The sequence below is a fragment of the Xiphias gladius genome, chromosome 11 (genome assembly GCF_016859285.1).
Source record: "Xiphias gladius isolate SHS-SW01 ecotype Sanya breed wild chromosome 11, ASM1685928v1, whole genome shotgun sequence".
NCBI classification, from domain to species: Eukaryota; Metazoa; Chordata; class Actinopteri; order Istiophoriformes; family Xiphiidae; genus Xiphias; species Xiphias gladius.
Window position 1 is genome coordinate 26,094,120 of NC_053410.1, and position 23,938 is coordinate 26,118,057.

The following is a 23,938-nucleotide window of genomic DNA, read 5'->3' on the forward strand; positions in this document are numbered from 1 at the left end:
TATTTATTTTCCATTTTATGTTTTCACTCATCTTAAGTCTGTATTTTATGTTTCTTGCCTTATTTTTATTGTGAGGCACTTTGTGATGTTCTGCTCTTGAAAGGTGCTATGTAACCAAATTTACTTAATTACATAATTAGTTACTCTGTATAACAACAAATTAGAAACAATTTGCCCTAATTTGTAATCTAATATCAGAAGCTGTGACTTCCCGATTCAATAGATCTCTGATCAAGGAACACAGAGCCACGACTGGGCTCAAAATAAGGAAAATTTGTTAACTATTGTCTACTAACACAGAATAAAAACAGTGACTAATAATTGCGATGCAAGGTGGAACAAAAGAACAGTAGTAACCAATAGCTGATAAGTGGGTAATGTGATAAATTGGTCATTGGTGGGAGAAAATATGTTTAGACTATGGATGATATGGCTATATCGCTACACAGATCCTAGGGCATCTATAAATGAAGTTTTAAGGTTTGGAAAATGTTACCAGTATTTCGACATCAACCCAGTCATGAGTGAAACAATAGATGGCTTTGCCTACTTTAGTTGGCTGTCTGGAGGCTTTTGGCTAGAACCAAGACAGTTGGTAGTTGCGGTCAGTAACCTTTGTGATGGACTCTGGGTGGATCCTCCCTGAGGTGTCTTGGAATGCCTAGGTGACAGGCTCTGCAATTGTTCTCCGCTGTTTTAGCGTTTGAAGTCTGCCAACAGACTGTTCCTTGGCACTGCTGATGATTTGCCTACAGGCAGTCGGGCATATGGGTTGATGTGGAAAAATTGACACTTCTGATTATAGTACCTAACTTTCCTAGATGACCTAACCAGGGATTGGTGTTGGCCAAACGACTACTGTTGACTTTGCTTGCTAAATAGAGGAGCTCCAAGTTGCGCATTTTGATAAAAACTTAACTTGAAAAACGTGGCTAACTAAAGAAGAAAGTACACGAGGACAAAAATGACAAAAGAGCAGTACTGCAAAATGAGACGTACAAGACAACGAACAAACTAACACAAAAACTGCAAAACTGCTCTGAATACGAGGGTCTGGCTGTTTTTATCTCACCAGGGGGACTGGACGCATCATGGGCATTTCTTTCTTTGTTACAAGGAGCATGATTTCTCTATATTTTCAAATTGATTAATTTGGAGTTTAGGCGCAAAAGTAGCACAAACGTTTACCACCATGTCCCATAAAAACATTAAGTAAACGATCTATGAACTAACGTCGATATTGGTGATGGGAGGGAAACCATATAATCGAGGATTACACTTTAGTACATTGTTCACAAACCTTCAACACAGTCCAAGTAGCTAACTGACTAAACACAAAGGATCAACAATTTATAGCATTATCAATAAATGAGTAGATAAATAATAATAATCACACAATAAAATAGGAAACCTTGTCTGAAGCGTATGTGATTATATGGTAGATGCTTAGTTAGACATATTGACTAGACGGCAGTATGGTTACATGGTAGAAATTGGTCTAGATCTTGCAAAACTCATTTTAGCTGTCCTAAGGCCTAGAAACTTGAGAGTTGCATCAACTACCTGTAAACATTCGAAGAATAACATTAACCAAGGTACAGAATAGTTGTACATTTAGTGTCCGTTATTTTATATGTGTCAAGGATGAAGATGTTGATTTTCAGTCATGATTGGAATGCGGTGTAATTTAGGGCAGTGGTCTGTGATCTACTATTTGGGACTCCAAAGGAGGTGAAGAGTGAAAGGGGGAAAGATTGTAGTGTCTATGTGTATTATTCCAGTGGGTTCATGGTGTGAACAGGGGGTTTCACACCATGGTGGCAATTACTGTACTATCATGTTACCTTCTTTGTTGAGAAGCAACAGTCAGATATTGATCAAAGATCCTATTGTGATGGGATGAACTCAGTTCCACTCCCTGGGGGTCTCACTTGTTAAATCCCATTTACCTTGTGTCCTTTTGACCTATGGGTCAGTCATACATCTCTCTGTGATGGCTTATAGCTGGTCTGTTTTAGGATACTGCTCCTTTGTTTCTATTTCCTGTTCGAAGGGTGGTTTGAGTGCAAGAGGGCAGGAAGGGCAAGCCCTGTTTGGTCCATAATCTTTGAGTGTCTGACTGATGTCTTTGGTTAATGTCTGCTAAAAATTATATAAAGCAAAGTTAAATAAAATGCAGTTTAAATTTCTACCTAATTTACCTGAATTAAGATGGACACACTTTATGTAAAAATATTTTAATTTGAAATACCATAGACTTGCATTTGTAAGTTATCGTTAATACTGTAATATTTAATTAATAATATATCTTATTGAGAAACTTTGTTTATTTTTAAGATCAAAGCATCATGCCAGTTTAATAGTGCAAAGCTGGACACATATGTAGGGTGGGTAATTTCTGGACTCTTAAGTCAAAGACTCCATACAGATGCTGCTGTTGCAACCAAAGCAGTGCAAGCATTAGGCAATACAAAGCCACATCCTGACCCAAAAATAGTCCTGTAAAGTGACCACCTGCCGGACAAACAACACAGGCACTCAATAGAACTTATTTTTGATGCATACCTCATTGTCTTTGCATATACAAGGTAATTAAATGGAAAATGTCCTCTTTGTGTGTACTTGTTTGTATGCATGTGTACCTGTGTTTATATGTCTCTGTGTGGACATGTACATGTGTGAAGGAAAAGGAGGACAGTAGATCTGAATGCAACAGTTCATGGGTCTGTTCTTCGACACAGCCTGCTGAAGGGCATCTCCGCACAGATCGTTTCTGCTGCTGTAAGACTAAAACACACATACACGCAAAATTGCACTTTTATCTATTTTTGTTTGGAAAGATAGTAATTAGATAGTAATTCCGTGTTCCTGCTCTAGTGCTGTTGCAGCTTTCGTTGCCAAAACTGATTTTTTTGGATGATTTGTTGTTATAGAAGTTTGTACGTTGGTACTTGCCTCAGAATTTTAGCTTTGTTTCAGTAGACTAACACGTTTAAAACTGTATTCAAGGATAATAAAAAAATGTATCTTTTACTCAGGACAAAGTGGATGCTGGACTGCCAACTGCTATAGTGAGTATTAGTTTATTCAGCTATGAATCAACTGAACAGAGAGAGATGATATTAATGTAAAGGAATTTGGTAACGCTAAATTCTTTCTCTCACTAACCCTAACCCTAATTCACTCTTTCTATGACTTTTAACGGCTGACTATGTATGCCTTATGTATGTCTTTGATTGTGTGAGTGCTAGTGGAGGCAGAAAGTTTGGTATATTTTTTTCTGGTGTTTTGTCTCATTTTGTCTGTGTTTGCCTTTCTTTGGCTTTCCTGACTACCTTCAGTCAATTCCAATTTTTTGTGTTCAGACAGTGTCAGGTGTGATTGCTGTGGGAACGTCTCATGGTCTGGCTCTCGTCTTTGGTGAGTCAAAACTTGATTATCCTCTTTATATGCACACAGTAATGAAAAGGATATTTTCCCATTTAAATTTTTTTACAATGCAAATAAAACACAAACAGTGTAGCCTGAGCTCATTTAGAAAGTGCTCTCTTGTTTATATACATGGTGCGAGGTTGTCTAACAAAAATAGTACTTATTTAGAAGCTCTTAATCTCTCATTAGCACATAGTGGGTTTATTAAAAAAAAAAAAAAAAGCCTACAGTAGATAGTATGTTTTGTTTTATAAGAATGATCCATGCATGTATGAGTACAAAACAAGTCCGATTCATTTTGGGACAAAGTTATGTTTCTCTTTTTTCATTTCGCTTCATTAAATATTCTGTCATTTGGTGAAAACCTGCCATGAAAAGGTAGAGTGATGCAAAAAATAGCAAAGGTTTATGCGTGTGACTAAAAAAATCTCTTCTTACATCATACACCTTCCACAAACTCATATTGACCATAGCCTGTGAAAGCACTCTTCTGCCCTCTAGTGTCTGTCCTTCTGGTACACACCTAAACACAGGCTTACTGTATTATTAGTGCAAGTCACTAGCTTCCCTACAATGTCAAGGTGATCACATTGCACATCAGAGCAAAAACTGTCATGACATTGAGATCAGTCCTCTTAAACAATTGTCCTGTTCCATACATTTGAGGAAGGGTAAACAAAATAAAGGGATCTTAATACTTTCTGTACCTACTACAGAAGTCAATTGTTTCCCGTGTACCTTGCCTCTTGCGCAGTGTCAGCTGGGATTGACTTCAGTCCACCTCAACCCTTCAAATGGGTATACTGTAGCTAATGGAAGGTTGCATGGACACGTATTCTAATAAATGAATAAAGACATTATCAACTCACAGACATTATTTGGTGTAGGCAAACTAGGCAGTCGCCTAGGGCAGAGGAGAAAGACTTTTTGTATTATTTTGTGATTAATTTCAGATGCCCTTTCTACTTTTAAAAGTCTATCAAATCGATGTCCAAAACATGCATTTCATTGCTACCATACTAACCCAATAAACTACATACCTGATGCTGAGAGGAGACCACAGGCAGATTCTGTAAGGGCACAATCTATTAGGGGCTGAAGCTCGTTGTCGTATCATGAATTGAAACTACTGGCTGCTGCTTATTTTGTGACCCTGTGGTTCACTCGTCCATCACATTGCATATTAATCACGTATGAACTTTTAAATGTAAAACTTAAGTATTTTGTTAATGTTGAGGTTGAAGAGATTCTAAATCCCATCCAGACCTTCCTGCAACAACAGATCAATGCTGGCATCCTCTTTCAAATGCTAAAGGACACTATACAAACATTATAGGAATCCATCTAAAGAAAGCTGTGAGGCAGGTTAGGTCTTCTTAATGCAGAGCTAAAACTAATCTAAACTGTGTCACTAATTTCAGTGAAAGCCTTTTGTAGGCTAAGTGTGTGCTGTAAGCCATATTCAGAATGAAGTACTTTACTGTTTTGTGTTTTGCTGGATTATCCTATTTAGGGCCTTGACATTTAAAGACACCCTCCAATGAATATCAATTTTTTTTTAACTTTGTTAACATGTCCATATGGTGTTTTTATATGATACAAGACATATCATGAGCAAAATAAGCAGTCAGCGCCATGGCTGAATATTTCCACCTCGGAACTGCAGTGTACCCAATGACAGTCTCAAAAAAACTGATTCAGACACCCAGGGTTTCATATGTGCCATAACTAAGGAGCCAATCTTGTCAATTTGTGGGTTTGGGGCTTTCCATATCATTTCGCTATAGCATACCTCTGATACCCCTAGTTTTAAAACAAGTTGGAAATAGAGGTGGGGAAAATTTGCATATTTATAGATCTGCAAATACTAAATGATGCAAAGGTGTAAAGTTACATCCAAGCCATTTTAAGGCCATGAAGGGATTTTTTCATGGAAAAACTTACTTAATATGTACTCTTGAGGAACAGAGATGAGTTTTTAGGGCTTAATCAATGTCGGGAGAGGAACTTTAACGGGCATGATATTCATGTAAGACAACAGAGTGGCATCCTTTTCTTCTTTATTCATTGTGGAATAAAGAACTCGGTTTATCTTGGTTAACTCCTCCATAGACAGTGCAGACGCCTTTTTACATCCTGAGGGAGATAACATCATGGACTATCCAGTTTCGTCAAAATTATCAATTTTTAAAGATGACTTTGACCCAGCATCACGATACTGGGCTCAACCTCATGACTGTCAGCGACGATTGCAACCTCCATTGGCCCAACCCTAATTGAATTTATATAGTAGAAATATTATGATGACAAGATCAGTCCCTTCGGTGGCCAGGGTCACCAGAATGTTCAGAAATAGCCCAGTATCACTAGATCTCTGTGTATCAGACAGAACACGCTAAAGGTGTAATCAGCAAAATTAAATCTGCATTAGCTCTATTTGTAAGAAAATGAGATTAGCAAATTAAATTCCTATACAGCTGAATTTTACCTCTACATGGACAAATACAAAGAGGACATTATATAATGGACACAGTGTTTTTTATTTGTAAGGTATCAGCTTTCTAAGATCACACCTGAGATAACCAATATTTAGGGTGCAATCATGTGTACTCATATTTTAAGTATATTGATTAATGAGCACCACTTTAGCTAGTGTGGGGATACCCAATGTAAAGTGCCAAAAGCTTATAGTGGATTGTAGGACATGCGATAATAATCATCCTATGACGTATATATGTATTACGTCATAGGACGATTATTATCGCGTGTCCTACATCCACTATAAGCTTTTGGCACTTTACATTGGGTATCCCCACACTAGTCACCAACTTTGTCAGTTGATTAAGCTTCCTAAAATATTTAATTAAACTTACTGTGATCAGCTCATATGGCTTGCATAACAACAGTTGGATCTTGTTTCTTTTGACTTAATACATGCCAGTATCATTGATATCCACCCTCAGGACTGCTTCACCTGAGTCTGACATGGAGGCACTGACAATAACATAATCACCCTCGTACGAAATGCTGGAGCCATCAGCTTTTGATCTTACAAAATTGTTTTCACTTCCATTATACATAATATCATACAAATCGTAGTCACAGTTGTTTCCTCTGTCAAAGATCCCAACAGCAAACCAGTTGGAGTAGAGGTTTCGGTCGTAGGGCACAGAGAACATGACAGCCATGTTGTGGCTGTAGTCGTTCAGGTCGGCATTGAAAAGGTCATAGGTGAAGACACTGACGGCACCGGTCGCAGCACCGGTGGTTTTGTTGAACAGTGCAGTGGCAGCAGAGTAGGGACCCACCATGGGTGGCAGAGGGATCTCACAGCATCCGCTCTCAGTGAACACCCTGAACACAGAGATGCAACGTATCAAACAGGTTTTAAGAGAAATATTCTTTTCCAAAACATACCATAACTTTTACAGTCACAAGTGAGTTGTTGTGTCTTCTTACAAGCATGCGAATGCACCCACAAGGAGTAAAAACAGTCAGTTGTCTCAATTGCATATCCATACTGCAGTAATGGCACATGCCTGTTATAATACATAACATGGCCAAAAGTATGTGGACAGCTGACCATTCCAGCCCACCGAATGTGATAACATGTCATTCCATTTGGCTACAAGACTCTTAATGAGTTCAACCAGTTACATTCCAGTTCATTCCAAAGGTGTTGGTTGGGGTATTGCATACCAGTCAAGTTCTTCTACAACAAACTGGGAAATATGTTTCTCTATGGACCTGGCGTTGTGCATGGGGGAATTAACATGTTGTAACAGAAAGCGACCAATCCAAACTGCTCACTGCAGCTTCAAGTGAACTTTTGAGTGCATTTTTGCACAAAACAAGAAATGTAAATTTTGTCCCCCATCAATTACATTGAAATAGGTTGAAGAATGAATCTCTTTGTGGCCATTATGGACAGAAGCAACAATTACAGTAACCAATACCTCTTCTAATGTACATGAGTACGTGAGTAAACTTAAACACTTTAACACCTAGGCCACCAGGGTATCCCAACAAGATGTAGTTTGAACAAGCAGGTAAATATGCTTGTTTGAAAATCATAAAAAAACTTTGCTACCACAAAAGTAAAACTAAAAAGAAATGGCAACTTAACTTTATGTGGGCCTCGTTTAATTATGGCTACTTACTAAATAAAAAATACCGATTAAAAGAATGTTTGTGATTGCTTGCTACCAAACACTACCTGTGATGGAAATTCGTATATTTACTATAAGAGAACAACAGAATTTTTCTTTGCGGTAATTGATTCAAGTCATTTTCAAATGGGCTTCACACATATCAGAGAGTATGGTCTCTGCAGCATTCAGCAAAAAGCAAAAGCAAAAGGTACAAAAGCAACAACTAACCTTGGGTTGGCCAGTGTGTAGCAACCAGAGTTGTTGTTAATCTCAACAGAACAGTTGCGATGAGGCATTGTGATGAGGTGTGGAGCGGTGGCAGGGGAAGAGGCTGGCTGTGAACTAGAGACAAGACAGAATTATTTCAATTAATTCATGCTCACAAACTAGCGAGTAGCTTGCTTGAAAAAGTTTGCCAAAATTTCCAGCTTCATTTTCCAACAATTTATGTGACGTTGTGCAAAGCAGCAGTCGGGAGGTACTACAACAATAATCCTCGCCTCCACAGACATTTATCAACAGCAAGCAAAGAATAAACTTCCTGTCCCACCACTGTGTCACTTTTTCTTTGTGAGTTTTTGGCAAATCACTGCAGAGTTCCCAGGTCCTGAGGAAATCAGGTTTCTTTAATCCCCTAGCCTAATTACAGAGACCAGGTTTTCTCATTTACATGACATCTAAGAAGTCCACTCACTGGAGTGAGCCGACTGTAACTTAGTTACTTAAGTTCGCTGGAAAAGCACAGATGGAGCTAATACCAAGTAATGATGGCTGACAGCGAGCCAGCATATTCCATGCCAGAGCCCTGGCACTGGCCCATCTAACCAGAATTATGTTTGACATGTTCAAATGTCAGTAGGGATGTCTACTGCTTAAGGTAGACAGTAATTGGCTGAATAACTGCACTACACCACCAGCCTTCATGTGATCCAAAATCATTATATATTGGAATATTTTATTGGATTGAATTTCTTAATTTTTCACTGAATTTATTTTTTTTAACTTTTTGCAAGCAACCTTTTTCCATGACGAAGATGAACCATTGATGAGATGAAAGAGACCTTATGAAGGAAAATCGAAATTTCTGTATAATATCATAAATGTAATAGACTTGATCAAAATGGAACTTGAAAATAAAAACTTCAAGTCTGTATATATTTTCAATTAAGAATAAAGAGGAGATAAAATTAGAGACTTTTATCTCAAACAATCATTAATCCATAGTTTTGAGCTTGAGTCATCTTCCTGATAGCACACCTTCATGCAGCACTTAGTGCTGGAGCCTGGAGCTAGCAGCGCCATACAGCGTCAGAAGCTCAGCCAAGTAAGAAGGTGATGGAAAAATAACTGATAGGAACAGCCTGGCTTGGCAGAAGAAAATAGGTTGAGATTTGTACCCACTGTTTCCGTGGACAGAGAGTGAATGTGTAGTAGTGTGAGGAGAGAAGCCCTGCAGCTATTAAATAGCTTTTAAATTATATTCTGTGTTGTAAATTTATCAGGATTATATCTGATTTTGACATGATTTGAGTCTGAAATATGATTGGACAGATTCATCAAATGTGTCCTTGGTATCCATATACACTTAACCCGTGTATATGGAGTTCTGCAGAGCTTTGCATGACTGGGTCATTAAAATGATTTAAGTGTCTGAATCTAAATCAGCCTGTTAAAAACAGAAAAAAGATTGGCTAACTGTCCCCAGCTGTTTTTTTCATACAAGGCTTCAAGCTGGATCAAGTTAATCATTGGGAGTTGACCAACATTTTTTGGTCATGTGGTCTGCTGCTAAATAAAAATAATCCAGATAAACTCCAATTAGCCCCAAATGAGGCTGCTGTATGTGTTCATCACTGCTGATATTGTACTAGTAAGATTAATATCCATAACAGACGGTCATCTTTCTCAGCTGAAGTCAGACTACATTCCCATCTGCTTGTTTTCATGAGGAAATTTATAAATGTTATCCCTTGGGCCAAGATTAACTTCTTGAAACGTACATATATGTACAGGGCTTCTGTAGAATGGAACATGTTACAAAACAGTATTAGAGAATCAGAATGTTCTCAACAAACTAATGCAGTTGTACTTAAACAGACTATATGACTGAATATACATGTTTTTTATCTGATTTCATCTCAGTTTCATGAATTTTATGGATGGTTGTGTACTTAAAAGTTGCTGTATTGTAATCATTAGTTGCCATTTTTCTGTGCTTGTTTGGTGCACTCTTTGCCATTATTTTGTTTATATTATATATGGCAATTAGAATCGTATATCGAAATTATTTATAGTTTTGTGTGTTATTCAGTTGCTTGTATTGTATTAGGATCAGCAGCTTTTTTTTTCTAATTCATTTCTTTTTTATTTAGACCTCACTTTCATAATTGTATTACTATTTAACTTGGACATTATCAATGTGTGGAATCCAAAAGAAAATTAGCATCTGCTATGGCAGAAAAATGTCCAGAGTAAAAATTGACTTAAAATGAGGAAGTTCACTAGATGTGACTAAAACACGGACAACAACAACCAAATCTAAAAATAGACAACAAAATGACCAGTAGACTGATGAGAAGTGATGTAAAAAAATTGCGTACAATTAGTAATGAAATAAAACGTAAAACATGAAACTTTATACAATATCAGGTACATCAGCCCACACTAGTAAAGATGAGCTAGTTTCATTAATGTCTACTGTCACAAAAATATTTGAATATAGGAGTACTTACCTTTTTATGCTCGGCAGACTTAAAAAAGCCAGAAGCAGTTTGAGGTGACGGATTGTTGGTCCAGGTTCCAGGCAGGATGTGGTTGTGAAGTCACATTGCACATGAGCTGCTCACACAGCGGGTTTTATTGACTCAGGTAATCAGGACCTCAATGTACAAGTTGAGTTCCTCCTTATCTCCTTCTCTGTATCAGCTCCCCGCTCACCTCTGTTCCCGGACCTCGCCACCACCTTATCACCATGACAGGATTGGATTAGACTGATTATATCAACTTATGCTTTTATTTGGACCTTTTTTTTTGTATGAGCCTTTTAAAATAGTTATCCATTATTTGTACAGGGTGGGACATCAGGAGGGTAAGGCCTTACTGGTCTGCTATGTTCACAGGGTAACACTACAAAAGAGAGTATGAGGAGGAGCAATACACAGTTCATTGACCATGAAATGAGACTACTGCTAAATGAACAGTAGTTGCAGTGAGATGGCTCCCTTTTAGAAAACAATTGTCATGCTGAAAACAGAACTATCAACAATACCTTGTTCATTGCCGTACACACAGTGAATTAGTGGTTACACAAGCACTGTTCAAAAAATGCATTATCTACTGTTTGCAGAGGTACAAACATTAGTGTATGTCAAAATGATAAAGCTGATTTGATCATTGTGGTCTGTGGCAGTATGTCAGCGTGCTGAATACAATTAGTTGCTTGTTTTAGTTTAACTGAAGAAAAACTGAAGAAAAGTACTAAATTAACTTCTTAGGACTTAAAATTTCTCAAAAGTGTTTTTGTTTACAGCCTAAGGAGGAGAAATAAGTTACAATTTATTTTGTAGGTGATAGTAGCAGTGAGTAGCATTCACAGTGGTGGTATAATAAAGTAACAGTTGATGTAGAAACAGTATTGGTAATGTTGCAGTTTTAGTGGCAAAAGGAGCAGTTGCAGCAGTAATAATGACCGTAATAGTACACTGCCAGCAAAAATAATGTCAATAGTGTTTATAGTGGTAGTTTCAGTAACAACTGTAGTGGCAACAGTAGTTTTAATGGTATTAGTGTATATAGTGTACTTGAAGTCATGATAATTGTAGTAATTAGCAGCAGTAGTAACAATAAAAGAATTAGTCTTTTTAAAAGGGTTTCTATCAGCAGTCCTTTATGAGTAGTATTTACAATAGCAGTGTCATTGCTTGAATTGGAACAGAGAATGTGCCAGAGCTCTGAACAGCATTATGTACAGTACATGCAGAATGAAAAAGGTAGGGGTGAACCAGGTACTGAGGACCAAAAACACACTGCTGGTGGTTAAATAAGAAAGATTTTAATGTAAATGCAGTCTCTCTCTCTTTCGCTATCTGTCAGCCAAAACTGTCTCTTTCTCTCTCTTCTAGTGAAGCCACAGACACACACTACATACAGTATATACTAGTCAGCCTAGAAATGTAGTTAGTATAATAAAGGCACAATTCTGCAGTTATCAAGCTGATCCTTAAACTGTTCCTTGATCAGGACTTGGTGAATGACCGTAAAGCCTGTGGTACAGAGAGTCACAATGATTAAACAGCAAGAAACTGCCAAATAAAATTATGTATGTAAGTGTTTGGACAATGACACAATTTTTGTCATTTGCCTCTGTACACCACGACAATGGATTTGAAACGAAGCCATCAAGATGTGATTGAAGTGTAGACTTTCAGCTTTAATTCAAGAAGTTTAACAAAAATATCAAATTAACCATTTAGGACAGCAATTTTTATATTCATTTTCAGAGGCTCAAAAGTAATCAGTTTCATGGCCAGGTGTGGCCTGTTCTCCTTGTTATTTCATGATAAATTAAGCAGTTAAAAGGTCTGGAGTCTATCACAAGTGTTGAATTTGCATTTGGTAGCTGTTCACAAGAACTCTCAATATCATTAGGCTGGCCATCATTAGGCTGAAAAACAAAAAAACGGCAAAAAACAGGAATTTACTGGCGAGCTCAGCAACACCGAATGGCCGGGAAGACCACAGAAGACAACTAAAGTGGATGATTGCAGAATTCTTTCCATGGTGAAGAAAACCCCTGTATAACATCTAGCCAGGTCAAGAACACTCAAGGAGGTAAACGTATCATTGTCAAAGTCTACTATCAAGAGACGCCTTCATTAATGTAAATACAGAGGGTTTACCACAAGGTGTAAACCACTGGTAACACCCAAGAACAGAAAAGCCAGATTAGACTTTGCCAGAAAACCTATAGAAAAAGGCTGCCCAGTTCTGGAACAAGATTCTTTGGACAGATGAAAGCAAGATTAACTTGGACCAGAATAATGGCAATATTATGGAGAAGGAGAGGAGTGGCTCATGATCCAAAGCATACCACATCATCTGTCAAACATGGTGGAGGCAGTGATATGGCATGGGCATGTATGGAACTGGATCACTGGTGTTTACCGGTGATGTGACTGCTGATAGAAGTAGCAGGATGACTTATGAAGTGTATAGGGCTTTATTGTCTGCTCAGATTCAGCCAAATGCTGAAAAACTGATAGTGCTTCACAGTAAATATGGTTAATGACCCAAATGATACAGCGAAAGTATCCCAAGAGTTTCTGAAGGCAAAGAAATTGAATATTCTTCAATGACCAGGTCAGTCACCTGACCTAAACCCAAATGAGAATGATTTTCACATGCTGAAGACAAAACTGTGAGCAGAAATACCCACAAACAAGCAGCAACGAAAGGCATTTGCAGTAAAGGCCTGGCAAAGCATCTCAAGGGAGGAAACTGGTAATGTCCATGGGTTACAGAATTAAGGCAGTCATTGACTTCAAAGGGTTTTCATCCAAGTATTAAAAATAATCTTTATATTTATAATTCTGTTGGTTTGTCCAGTTACTTTTGAGCCTCTGAAAAATGAGATGTGGATGGCTGTTCAGCTGTCTGGGGAGTGAAGTTAGAACTGCATTGTAGGTGGCTGACAGGTGGTGTCTCAGACCATCTCCTCTTTTTAGTGACGGTTGTTACAGATTGACAAAGATGGTTTCTTTCACTCCTCTTTCAAACCATCGGTCTTCTCTGGCCAAAATGCGTACATCACCGTCCTGAAAAGAGTGTCCTTTGTCCTAAATATGCAGGTGGACTGCTGAGTCCTGATCTGAGGAAACTAAATATGCGTAAACTACATTATTCTGCTTGTGCCTGGGTATTTTGTCCTTAGGGTGGACAAGTTTTTGCCCCAAAGTGTTACTGGGTATATGTATATGAATATATATATTTATATATATGTGTGTGTGTGTGTGTATATGTATATATATGTGTGTGTGTGTGTATATGTGTATATATATGTGTGTGTGTGTGTGTATATGTGTATATATATGTGTGTGTGTGTGTGTATATGTGTATATATATGTGTGTGTGTGTGTATATGTGTATATATATGTGTGTGTGTGTGTGTGTATGTATGTGTATATATGTGTGTGTGTGTGTGTGTATGTATGTGCATATATGTGTGTGTGTGTGTGTGTATGTATGTATATGTGTGTGTGTGTGTGTGTATGTGTATATATGTGTGTGTGTGTGTGTGTGTATATGTGTGTGTGTGTGTGTGTGTGTATATGTGTATATATGTGTGTGTGTGTGTGTATATGTGTATATATGTGTGTGTGTGTGTGTATATGTGTATATATGTGTGTGTGTGTGTGTATATGTGTGTGTGTGTGTGTGTTTGTGTTTGTGTGTGTGTGTGCGTGTTTGTGTGTGTGTGTATGTGTGTGTGTGTGTGCGTGTTTATGTGTGTGTGTATGTATGTGTGTGTGTGTGTGTATATATGTGTGTGTGTGTGTGTGTGTGTGTGTGTGTGTGTGTATATATGTGTGTGTGTGTGTGTGTGTGTGTGTGTGTGTATGTGTGTGTGTGTGTGTGTGTGTATATATGTGTGTGTGTGTGTGTGTGTATATATGTGTGTGTGTATGTGTGTGTGTGTGTGTGTGTGTGTATATATATGTATGTGTGTGTGTGTGTGTATATATATATGTATGTATATGTGTGTGGGTGTATATTTATGTAAGAGGAGGTTTCCGCAGGGCTGACCCATGTCTCTCTATATTGCTGACATAATGATGCCTGGGAAGGAAAAGGTATGAACATCCCTGTTGGATGGGTCACTCATGCCTAATATGCACTTTGTGTTCAGCTTGTGTTCTGAGACGTCACCGCTAATGTCCATTTTTTTTTTTTTTGGCTGAGCTATTTTGGTGCATGCTTTGTTGTTTGATTTGGTTATTTGCAATTAACAGTTTTTATTCCTTGTCCAACTCTTCATTTTGTTTCAGTTTGTTCTGTTTTTGGTACTGATGTGCTGTTTTATTCCTTTTTTCCCCTTGTTAGACATGAGGACTGGGAAAACTTTGAGTTTCTATTTTTTTTTCAAAGTCATTTTACCATCCACACCTTTTCTAAGTCTCTACCCCTGTGTCAGTAGTTAAATGTCCTCTCCATTTTCTTCTCCAGATACGAACCAGGCCCTGCGGCTTTGTCTGGGTACCAAGACAACTGGGGCAGAGTTTGGAGCTGTCTCCGCCCTCAGTATCAACCACGATTGCTCACGACTTCTTTGCGGGTTTGCCAAAGGACAGGTACTGTATACAGTATACTCAAGACATGCATACATACAATCACAGGCTTGTTGACTGGCCGTTGATTAGACTTTAAAAAAGTTAATTTGTTACACAAAAGCTGCAGGCATGTTAGGTTTTTTAATATGGCTCTGCTGGGCTGTTTCTTATTTTTTGTTTTTGGTTACATTGTCTTTCATGTACGCAATGTGCAAGTATAATGCCCTGTCTGGTAGCGATGAAACAATATTTGAGTAACCAAAGTAATCTCCATGGAACTCCATGGAACTGTAGTTGGAGATGCGAATCGAATGTGGAGAAAAGACAAAAGTGAAATCAGTGAAAAGACAAAACAAACAATAAAACACAAGAAAGTATCATCAATTTGGGATGCAAAAGTGTGTTAGCTGGCGGACTGCGTTTGAAAAGGTCTAATGGTTAATCTAGCAGTGCAGGATAAAGGGCTGAGTGTAGAGGTGGTTAGCCCTGCTAACCTAACTAGCAAATAGTAGTGACAGCTGCTAAGTATTTGGACAGTGACACAATTTTCATAATTTTGCCTCTGTACAACACCACAATGGATCTGATATGAAGCCATCAAGATGTGATTGAAACGTAGACTTCCAGCTTTCATTTGTAGGGTTTAACATTGGCAGCCATACATGCCCATCACAGCTGATGTGTTATGCTTTGGATCATGAGCCGTTCCTTTCCTTCTCTGTACTCTTTTCTACCCATTATTCTGGTACAAGTTAATCTTGGTTTCATCTGTCTAAAGACTCTAGTTCCAGAACTGGGCAGCCTTTTTTTTAGGTGTTTTCTGGCAAAGTGTAATCTGGGTTTTCTGTTCTTGAGTGTTAGTATTGTTTTGCACGTTGTGGTAAACCATCTGTATTTGCATTAATGAAAGCGTCTCTTGATTGTAGACTTTGACAATGATACGCCTACCTCCTCGAGAGTGTTCATGACCTGGCTAGTAGATGTTGTGAAGTGTTTTTCTTCACCAATGAAAGAATTCTGCAATCATCCACTTACTTGTCTTCTGTGGTCTTCCAAGCCTTTTTCTGTTGATGAGCTCGCCAGTAAATTCCTTCTTTTTAAGAATGTACCAAATTGTTGATTTGGCCACTGTTTTTTTTTTGTTTTTTCAGCCTAATGATGGCTACCCTAATGAAATTGAGAGTATATGTGTATATATACTAATTTTAAGAGGCATCTGCCAATTGGAGGTGGTGTGTGTTAGTGGAAAAAGAATTTCCTGATGCTGAGAAATGGAAGTACAAGGGCAGTGGCCTGTACATGCTGGCATATACCATTGAAACTGCAATGTATTGCATTGATGCTAGAGGTATCTTAAAGCACATCAAGAAAGCTTGAGACAAATTTTTTGAATAATCGGTGGAATGCATTATTGTGAAAATAATTGACAGCTGTAATCACAAATGTTTTGACCCTGTTTTTGTATAGTGGGTTCTGTCACTTTATTTCCTCTAACTGTTTTTGTCAGGTTCCAGTTTTTGTTTAGGGCTCTATAAGAACTTACTTACTCTGAGGTGGTGAAGAAGGTGGTGCAGCTGAGGTTGTGTTTATGCACATAAACCGATGCAGTACAATGTTGGTATCCACTTTGGTCATGATCAGTCTTTGCAGTTCTAATTGGTAGAGGCACACACTTCTCCAGAATCGCATGTACCCTTTTATGTATATTGAGTTTTCCCTCTTTAATGTATGTATTTACAAAAACATCTTAATTGTACACATTTGAAATTGTAACATGTAGATTATTAGGAATATAAGAGGAGTGTTCATGATGCCTGTGTTTATCAGGTCTCAAGTCATTTTCTGTTGCAGTAAAACTCCAGTCAACATATCCCCTGGGCAATAGCTCGAAATTGATTCAACAGACTCATGGTTCCTTAGAGTATTCTTGTGTATAATTTTCTACATGTAACTTGAGCCAAATATCACGAACAAAATATGCAAACAAACTTAACAGCAGTATTTATTTAAGTGACTGAAATTGATTGATTGCACAACATTGTTCCGATTATTGTGTTAACCTCTTCTACTTTAAATCCTGATCAGCCTTTCTCTGTCTGTTTGCATAATTAGATTACAATGTGGGATTTAGCCAATGGGAAACTTCTGAGAACTATTACTGAGGCCCACCCTCCAGGGACAGCTATACTGCATGTGAAGGTATACGCACGCGAACGTGCATACATGCGCACGCGCACGCAGGCACACACACACACACACACGCACGCACGCACGCACGCACGCATGTTGCTTAGGGGACATTACATAGACTTGCATTCATTTCCTGAAGATTTACCATAACCCTAATCATAAACACTACTTGCCTAACCCTAACCCTTACCATAACCTCAATATAACCTTAACCTTAACTACTGACCCAAAAATCAACTTTTTCCCAATTAGGGACACAGTGTCTGTCCCCAAATGGACAAGCCATCCCCAATTAACTGGTTTTTAGTTTGAAATTTGTCCCCAAATGTAGCCTATGTAAGACACACACACACACACACACACACACACACACACACACACACACACACACACACACACACACACACACACACACACACACACACACACACACACACACACACACACACACACACACACACACACACACACACACACACACACACACACACACACACACACACACACACACACACACACACACACACACACACACACACACACACACACACACACACACACACACACACACACACACACACACACACACACACACACACACACACACACACACACACACACACACACACACACACACACACACACACACACACACACACACACACACACACACACACACACACACACACACACACACACACACACACACACACACACACACACACACACACACACACACACACACACACACACACACACACACACACACACACACACACACACACACACACACACACACACACACACACACACACACACACACACACACACACACACACACACACACACACACACACACACACACACACACACACACACACACACACACACACACACACACACACACACACACACACACACACACACACACACACACACACACACACACACACACACACACACACACACACACACACACACACACACACACACACACACACACACACACACACACACACACACACACACACACACACACACACACACACACACACACACGCACGCACGCACGCACGCATGTTGCTTAGGGGACATTACATAGACTTGCATTCATTTCCTGAAGATTTACCATAACCCTAATCATAAACACTACTTGCCTAACCCTAACCCTTACCATAACCTCAATATAAACTTAACCTTAACTACTGACCCAAAAATCAACTTTTTCCCAATTAGGGACACAGTGTCTGTCCCCAAATGGACAAGCCATCCCCAATTAACTGGTTTTTAGTTTGAAATTTGTCCCCAAATGTAGCCTATGTAAGACACACATAGTGGCTACAGTTAACATTCTCTGGTCTAAAAAGACCTTTCCCCATACATAAGTATTACAAAAGAAACAATAAAACAAATTTACTGTGTCATACACACTAAGAAATTGATCTTGATTTTACATACATGTTGGATCACTGATAATTTTCATCTGATTTCTGTCCCTTGTTACTCTTTCCCTGTTTTTGTGTCTCTAGTTCACAGATGACCCAACTCTTGCAGTGTGCAATGACAGTGGAGGATCAGTTTTTGAGCTGGCCTTCAGGTAAATTACCTTCTTTAAATTAAAAGTAAATTAAATTACTTTGCTTCTTACCCTAATATCATTCAAAGTCTTCCTCCACCACACTGCTTCAAGGTTAACGAGAGCTCTCGTCACTGTACCCCATAGTTCAGTCGAAATTCTTTTTCAGTTTGGGAAGCCAAGATGTGGATTTCTACCACTCAGAATCAAAGAGTGTATTACTTTGAAATATTTTAAATCTAGAAAAAAAACGGCCACGGGATACTGTAGTTACTGAGCTAACCTCTACAGCTAATGCTGACCAGTTTAAAGATTGCAATGATATTAGAGGTCTGTTCTCATTCTCATTGAATTGATGAAAAGTTTGATTTAATTTATGTATAATATTACTGATTTTATGATGGCTAGTTAAGAACGAATGTTGTCTGAGCTTATTTTGGTTGTATTAATGATGCCTTATCCTGTGTTGTTATGAGAAAATTTGGGATCGAGTGTCTTGCCAAAGGACAACTTGAGATGTAGACAGGAGAAGCTGGGGATTGACCTGCCAATCCCATGATTAGTTGACAACCTGCTCGACTTCCTGAATTCATCACAGCATTCAGTTCTAATTCAGAATGTACCCTTTTAAGTGGTGGTGGCAGAGTGTTTTCTAGCCCAAGCTGTTCAGTTCATTACAACATAACCTATACAAACACTGCACATAAAATAAATAGCTCATCAGTGTACTATATATAACTGATTTATTAGATGATGATTGTTTCTATGGCTTTAACAGTCTTTTAATAAGCTTTAACAAGAAAGTAAAATACTGTGAATCATAGCTGAGCTGACAATAGAGGTCTCAGTCACCAATGAGTAGCTCCATTGTTAAAAGCTACTGATTCAGTCATTGACAATCGTGAATCAGTGTAGCACTGCAGATAAAGATTTGGAGGGGAGGGGAGACTGAAGGAAAGGCAGAGATGACTGCCTCTCATTTCTACAGTCGCTCATAGTTTGAGGGTCACAACTCTAGTTGAAGCCTGAAATTCACTTGTGAATGTATAGACAGCAAATTCCTCTTATTGTTGACATTTGACTGAAAAATTGCTTTTCAATAATGCATTTCATATGTCACTAACTTTTTCTTAACAGCACAACTAGTTTTTCATGTAATTGGAGACACACACACACACACACACACACACGCACACGCGCACACGCGCACACGCACACACACAGACACACACACACACACAGACACACACACACACACACACACACACACACACACACACACACACACACACACACACACACACAAACATACACACAGACCCAAACCCAGACCCAGTGAAGGAAGGAGGGAGACATTTCCTTTCAGTAGAACTAAACTCTTCCTGCAGACAAACTTACTATTTTTATATATTATTATGTTATAATGAAAACACAGGTATTTTCCCAACCCTACTCTGTGTCCCAGAATCTGATTTAAAAGTCGGGGAGAATGTTTTACACTGTTCGATACAATTGTTGGGCTTGTTGGCACAATCAGAGAAATTAGGAAATAATCATGTAATAATTATTCATGATTATAAAACAGAGATTTGATGAATGTCTCAGTCAGTATTTCGGGAGTTTAGGTCTTTACAAAAATAACCTAAAAATGTTGTTTTGACAAATACAGTAAGCAGCTTTTAGATTAAACCAGTTTATGTGGACAAAGAAGGAGCAGTGTCCAACCCTCCAAACTGAAAGAACGTATCCCATTTTACCACTAATAGCACATCAGTACGACCCTTACAGTAAGCGGGATGCCCGACCACTGCAAAAAGAGCAAAAACATTACCTGAAATTGGAAAACAGCACATTTAGCACATTATTGCTAAGCTATTATATTCATTATATGCACTACTTATGAGAAATTAATTAAATATTCTGTAAAATATTTCAACAATATACTGTCCTTCACTGTTTAAAAAAAATTCCATTAAAATGAAAACTTCAGCCCAGACAGAATTTATCAGGTAATTCAGAATCACTTCTATGAGTTACAGTGATATTATTTTATAATCCCGACATCTTCAGGCAAATATGCATAAAAAGGTTAATGACAACTGCTGTGCGATCAGCTATATGGACATTTAAAATGAGTGAGCATAGGAGACTTCTTCGTATGGCATCAGGGTGACTGGCAGTGTAGAGTGATGGCTCCCAGACAGGTCTACTATATTCCCCTAAATTAATTTGGTTCTACACATTTCTACATAAGTTAAAACATAAACATTGAAGGGGAAAAGCAGCAAAAGGCTAGAGGCAAATTATCCCTTGACTTGAGAAAAGTGAAAGACAACAACGTTGCTGAAGCGGAACAATGGGTGGTGGACATGGGTGAATGGAGTGCCGAAGCTAAAGAGGTGCTATGCCAAGCATTCAAGCAAAACTAACTAATCTTGAAGCATGCTCATGAAGAAACAATATACGCTTATATGGGATTACTGAGGATGCCAAACATGCAGAGTTTATTGAAAGTTTTATCAAGACAGATTTGTCCCTCCCTACTCTTGTACATACATCAACGTGATAAGAACTACCTAAAATGACAGAAACCATCTTTGAGAAAAATTTACTTGATGTGTACTTTATTAGTTTGGGCCATGTCCCATCCGCTGACTTGGAGGGCGCAGGGTATATGACCTATACTGCAGCCAGCCACCAGGGTGTGATAAAGATGTTTTATTTTCACTTTTGGGGATCTGCCATGTCGTCCACCTTTATACACTCATTGGTTGCGAGAGACTGCTTGAATATTTACTTGTTGTTTCATGTCTTGGATTTATAAAAAATAGTCATATTGTTAGTCGGGATGTAAAGCTATAGCTCAAACAGTCCAAAACAAAAGACTTTTAAGTCTGGAAGTTCTAAAATTATTGCCCTATGTGTGTTTTGAATTATATACTCACTACAGAGATATATCAGTTTGCACTGGCGAGGCCCTTCGTAAACTGAAGGGTTTCCTTCCCAACTCTGAGACTTTACTTCAAGAAGAAACTTCGATTATGGAAGTCATTTCTTTTGAGTGTATTTTCCCAATTTTCATGTTATGTGTTACGTACATACTTACCTTAAAATGTTAAGGTCACCGTGGGTTTGTAATGTGGAGATGCTGATTGCCTTTGGTGATAAATGCTTCAACAAATAAAATCGAATAATTACACTTCACGTTAACGGGTTAAAAAATCCAATCAAAAGAGGCAAACTCATACCCAAGATGAGAAGAGAAAACCAACATATAATCTTTTGGCAGAAAACTCATCTGGTACAAGCTGAACATGAAAAAACTGAAAAACCTACGATTAACAACGAATCAAGTTCCACTCCTCTTTTGCCAAAGCACATACAAGGGGAGTTGCGATATTGATTTCAAACGAAGTGGCTTTCCAGCTTTAAACACAAAATTATTGATAAGGAGGGATGTTAATTCCTAGTGAAAAGGTATTTTTGATTCTAGGGATGTAACATTACTTAATGTTTATAAACCACCAAGATAGGACAAATTACTAATCAAGAAAATATTTGACGTAATTCCCACAAAAGTTTTTGGTATTTTAATTAAGGGGACTGGAATGTGAAGCTGCATCCCACCGTAGACTCCACAGATCCAGCAAAAAGGATGAACCATGAGTCACTGTATGTAAGAAAATGCGTAAAGTGATGGGTATGATTGACATATGGAGGGACTTCTACCCATTTATAAAGCAGTTTACTTTCTTCTCCCACTCCCATGCTGTCTACTGGAGGACTTATTATTTTTTTTATGTTTAACTCAGATAGACACAGAATTATTGATTGTAATATGAGGATTAGTGATGTGTCCGATCATGAGGGAGTATATTTGAGACTTTATTTGGATGTTCAGTCCAAGAACACCATCTGGAGACTTCACACTAGCCTCCTGAATGATCGTCAATGTGAAGAATATATTGAAAAGTGAATTAAGTAGTAATGAGGGTATATCCCAAGTGTTCTATGAGATGCTCCAAAGGTGGTGCTGAGAGGAAAATTTATATTGTGGTCTTCAAGAAAGAAAAACGAAAAACAGAAACAATGTACTGACTTAACAAACAAATTAAAAACACTGGTACAAAAAAATGGAGCTAAATGACCCCCATATACTAGAACAAATACATTTTTGACAACCAAGTGGAGATTAAACTCAAATATATTAGTCATTATGAGAATGGGCCTAGAGCTAAAAAAAAAATGCTGGCACTGAAACTGCATCAACAACAATCTGAAAGGTCAGTTTTTAAAATTAGAGACCCCAATACCAATGTGATGTGTTATAAACCAGAAGATATACAGCAGTCTTTTGAAAAACATTATAAGGAGCTATATATACATATACTCGTAACCTAAAGCAGTAGAATCTTAAGCCGTAAAAAGCCCCTTGGAATCTCTAGATTTACCATCAGTAGGTGTGGAACAAAATAAATTGATTACACAAAGAATTTACAAAAGCAGAGACTGACAATGCTACACCAAGACTGAAAACAAGCAAAGTACCGGGAGGAAAAGGGTTTCCAGCAGTATGGTATAAGGCAAAATGTTTCAACCACAGTGTCTTGGAACAGGCTATAATATCTGTGGTTCTGAAGGGCGGAAAAGAGTAGATGGAATGCAGCTCATACAGACCTGTTTTTAAACATAGATTATGGATTATTTGCCTCATTAATTGCAACAATTGCAAAAAAAAAAGCAAAAGCATAATTCCTGATATGATTGACACCACTGTCTTAACGGTATTAATTAAAAACGGACAGACACAAGATAACATAAGGCGGTCTTTGTACCTGGTTGATAGTATGAGTAAAAACAGTTCAGTTTTTGGCAATTACCCTTGAAACAGAAAAGGCTAAGGCAAGTATTACTTGTAGTTAGCAAAAAGAAATAACTAAGAAATGGCTAGACAATAAACCACAAACAAAAGGAGATTGGATAGCTATCATAAAGGAAATGTATGATATGGAGAAAATGACATTTTCTCTAAGACTTTGTATCGATAAAGTTACTAGTATTGGTCAAAAGGATTATTACATATGAATATGGATATTAAATAGAAAGAAAGAAAATACTTGGTATTGTGATCTCCCCCCCCCCATAACATAAGTATGTGGTTTACCAGTAATATGACATTTATAATTATTTCCTAATTTCTGTTCTGTGATTTATCTGCTTTTTGTCAAAATGGTTACTATATATGAATATGGATGTTACATAGT

The 23,938-nt window shown here is 38.1% G+C and overlaps 2 protein-coding genes across 3 annotated transcripts in view; one reads left to right on the forward strand and one right to left on the reverse strand.

Moving 5' to 3' along the window:
* vps8 (VPS8 subunit of CORVET complex) overlaps positions 1–23,938 on the forward strand; it is a 106,111-nt gene that overhangs the window by 20,742 nt on the left and 61,431 nt on the right. For both annotated transcript variants that reach the window (XM_040138882.1, XM_040138883.1), the window contains exons 4-9: positions 2,685–2,781; positions 3,039–3,071; positions 3,366–3,420; positions 14,805–14,929; positions 17,021–17,107; positions 18,628–18,695. In XM_040138882.1, the coding sequence (XP_039994816.1) occupies positions 2,685–2,781; positions 3,039–3,071; positions 3,366–3,420; positions 14,805–14,929; positions 17,021–17,107; positions 18,628–18,695 (465 nt within the window). The remainder of the gene's footprint in view (positions 1–2,684; positions 2,782–3,038; positions 3,072–3,365; positions 3,421–14,804; positions 14,930–17,020; positions 17,108–18,627; positions 18,696–23,938) is intronic.
* Positions 6,214–10,696, reverse strand: LOC120796263 (DELTA-sagatoxin-Srs1a-like). The gene is made up of 3 exons (XM_040138885.1): positions 10,316–10,696; positions 7,812–7,925; positions 6,214–6,786 (listed from the first exon to the last, which is right to left on the reverse strand). Exons 2-3 carry the CDS (start codon positions 7,877–7,879, stop codon positions 6,360–6,362), a joined length of 495 nt encoding a protein of 164 aa, XP_039994819.1. The 5' UTR covers positions 7,880–7,925; positions 10,316–10,696; the 3' UTR covers positions 6,214–6,359.

Coding starts and splice junctions, on each gene's coding strand:
- LOC120796263 (XM_040138885.1), bottom strand. CDS start 7,879: ATGCCTCATCGCAACTGTTCTGTTGAGATTAACAACAACTCTGGTTGC. Junction 6,787..7,811: donor TACACACTGGCCAACCCAAG/GTTAGTTGTTGC, acceptor CTCTGTGTTCAG/GGTGTTCACTGAGAGCGGAT.